This window comes from Histoplasma capsulatum, genomic scaffold (genome assembly GCF_000149585.1).
Source record: "Histoplasma capsulatum NAm1 scaffold_7 genomic scaffold, whole genome shotgun sequence".
Classification (NCBI taxonomy): domain Eukaryota; kingdom Fungi; phylum Ascomycota; class Eurotiomycetes; order Onygenales; family Ajellomycetaceae; genus Histoplasma; species Histoplasma mississippiense.
Genome location: NW_001813976.1, coordinates 1,814,442 through 1,817,180, shown reverse-complemented (window position 1 = coordinate 1,817,180; position 2,739 = coordinate 1,814,442). Strand labels below are relative to the sequence as shown.

Genomic DNA, 2,739 nt, shown 5'->3' with positions numbered 1-2,739 from the left:
GGATGGCACGGCCGGAGGCCATGACTATGCTGAGTCCCGGTGGGCAGCCGATGGCCTTCTGGCTGGCGGTAAGCACGACGTCGAGGTCCCACGCATCAAAGGCAAGCTCCTCGGCGCCGACGCTGCAGACGCCATCGACGACGACGAGCGTATCTGGGCTGACGCGGCGGGCCAGGGCAGCGATCGACTTGATATCTGCGAGGACGCCGGTGGAGGTGTCGACGTGGGTGACGGTAAGGAGTTTGTAGGATTTTGCAGCCAGGGCTTTCTCAATCTGGCCGAGGGAGGGTTGTTCGCCAACGGGTGCCTTGAGTTGGGTGACTTTAGCACCGTAGGTTTCAAGGCAGTCGGCAAAGGAATCGCCGAAGTAGCCGGTGTGCAGGACGAGGGCTTCTTCTTCGCGCTCGATCAGGTTCGCGGATACAAGGTCCCAGCCCAATGTGCCACTGCCGGCGATGAGGAAAGGCTGGGAGGCTGGGGATGTAGTTTGGAAGAGGCTGCGTAGGAGGGTGAGGCATTCACCGAAAGTCTTTACGAAGGCGGGGCCGACGTGGCTCTCACTGTGCTTGGGTAGAACGTGGTTTATTCGGTTAGTTTGAACAGAGAAATTGGGACCGGACAATGGGGAACGCGTTACAGTGGGAACGGCACTTACGCATAATGGGACATAGAATGAAGAACCGCATCGTCGAATTCAATGGGGCCTGGGATTAGGAGCGTAGAGTGATGCTCTTGGGTGGACATTTTCTCCCGGGGTTCGTTGTGGTTGCTTGTGGGAGCAGCAGTATTTTTGAGATTGGGTGGCGGGGTTCGCTGGAGGGGTTTATATTCAATGTCGTCAGGCTCGACAGACACAGTCCTCTCGGTCGAAAATGGGGTGTTCAAAGCCGGTAGGGGGAGTCTCTGATCAAGATGTCGAGAGATCAGGCTCAGGCGCGGGTTTGCCCGTGAGGGAGCCAGGACGATTTCTCCACTTCCGAACCTGAGCCGGGCCACAGCTCGAAATGCCGAGAGGGAAAGGCTATTAAGCATATGCTTTTCGAGTATTTCCTTGCTTTCTTGCAGCAAATCTGCCGATGACGTGGATGCTGTAACGATTGTGTGTTTCTGGATGGTGGGGAGGAATACAGTTAGCAGCAATTGTAGTCGTAGATGATAATGAGATATGGAAATTGTCGACCGAGAAGGGGAGCCGATTTAATATACCCGAATACGGTTAAATAATCCCGTCCAGAAGACTTCTGGCCTTGTCTTTTTTTTTTGCTTTGCCTTTATTTTCTGTTAGCGACCCAGAAAACTGTTAGCTGCTGGTAGGGCTAGTATTTACTCTTATGGTGCAGCCCGCAGCATATTTACCAGTTGGACTGTTTGTCCGTTTATATCTAAGGCAGTTTATATCAGAAAAATGTTAAAGTGCAAGTATAAAATACCTACCATACCACCCTCATGTTTAACTCCGCGTGCAGGCATCAACTACCATTTTCTACTATCTACTGTATGCAGTATCTTCAAAATACTAGTAATTCCCAGATAAAGCCATCCCAACAGGTTGCCATTAATTGAGATATCGGCCCAAAAAAAGGGCATATCGCTGGCCGTTGACGTTGGAGAATCCCGTGCACATCGCGAACTACTAGCATAAAGAGGCAACCATTGAAAGGCAGTGCGGCAAAGGCATGATTAGGCATTTTATTAGGGATTTGTGGCAGTACGGGCAATAAATTGGCTGTCAAGCAGTCAGCCAGACAGCTGTCGATTATAAACATAATGCCCTAGTATCTGCCTAGGGTATTATAGAGGTGTCATGACAGCGCGCTCTCGGTCGAGAAGATCAGCACGTAACTAACTGTACGGTGAAGCTGCCTCAGCAAACGAATGACCAATTCGTCCACAGGATTGGCTAATTCCATCCGTCTCTTAAGCCGTCAGTGCCCAGTAGCTACGAGTACTGACGAGTCTGTATGGGAGACAAACGGCTGTATAAGTGTCCCGGGGTCAGAATGCCCCAAAATAGAATTTCGCCAGTTAGGGCTGAGGCGGTTAAAGCGCTAAACCATCCATTTCTGTTCCTGTTAATAGCCGCCATAGCCGCAGGGCACCAGCAGCGCCAAACATCGAAACCAGGCAGAACAGAACACGGGGAGAGGACGACGACGAGGACGAAGAAGAAGTAGCCTATCCATCTCACATTTAGATTTCATGGGATGGGTAGTTGAAGCTGCCACAAGTATGACCTCCCGTCTGGTCCTGGCCATCGGCGACCTCTTCGTCCCTGACCGCACTCCGGTACGCTGAATCTCCGCTTCTAGCATATAGTATCTCCAAGTTACCATCACTTCACCCACTCCATTGCTTTGACTGCTTGGTGGAGGAAAAGGGAAAAAACTCAATTCCTATACTAACATCCATTGTGCAATAATGATAACAATAATAGGATATTCCAGCAAAGGTTCGCACCAAACAATTTCCCCGCGATTTCTCCCTGTGTCCCTTCCCTTGCCCCGCCATAGAAAACAAACACTAAAATCAATACAGTTCAAAAAACTCCTCACTCCGGGTAAAATCGGCCAAATCCTCTGTCTCGGCAACCTCACTGACCGCGACACCTTCGAATTCCTCCGCCAAATCGCCCCAGACCTCCAACTGGTCAAGGGCGACTTCGATGTCGACTCGGCCCAATCTCCCTCTCTCCAAAGTCGTTACCCATGGCAGCCTGCGTATCGGGCTTTACCCATGGGC

The 2,739-nt window shown here is 51.2% G+C and overlaps 2 protein-coding genes across 2 annotated transcripts; one reads left to right on the top strand and one right to left on the bottom strand.

The window, feature by feature from the left end:
* Window positions 1-95: 95 nt before the first annotated feature.
* HCAG_06162 (conserved hypothetical protein) lies at window positions 96-1,470 on the bottom strand (the record flags this gene model as incomplete). The annotated part of the gene is made up of 5 exons (XM_001538507.1): window positions 96-122; window positions 164-560; window positions 656-1,107; window positions 1,207-1,278; window positions 1,435-1,470. 5 exons carry the CDS (start codon window positions 1,468-1,470, stop codon window positions 96-98), a joined length of 984 nt encoding a protein of 327 aa, XP_001538557.1.
* A 530-nt stretch (window positions 1,471-2,000) lies between these two features.
* HCAG_06161 (predicted protein) lies at window positions 2,001-2,524 on the top strand (the record flags this gene model as incomplete). Its single annotated transcript, XM_001538506.1, has 3 exons — window positions 2,001-2,024; window positions 2,089-2,286; window positions 2,435-2,524. 3 exons carry the CDS (start codon window positions 2,001-2,003, stop codon window positions 2,522-2,524), a joined length of 312 nt encoding a protein of 103 aa, XP_001538556.1.
* Between the last annotated feature and the right edge of the window lie 215 nt (window positions 2,525-2,739).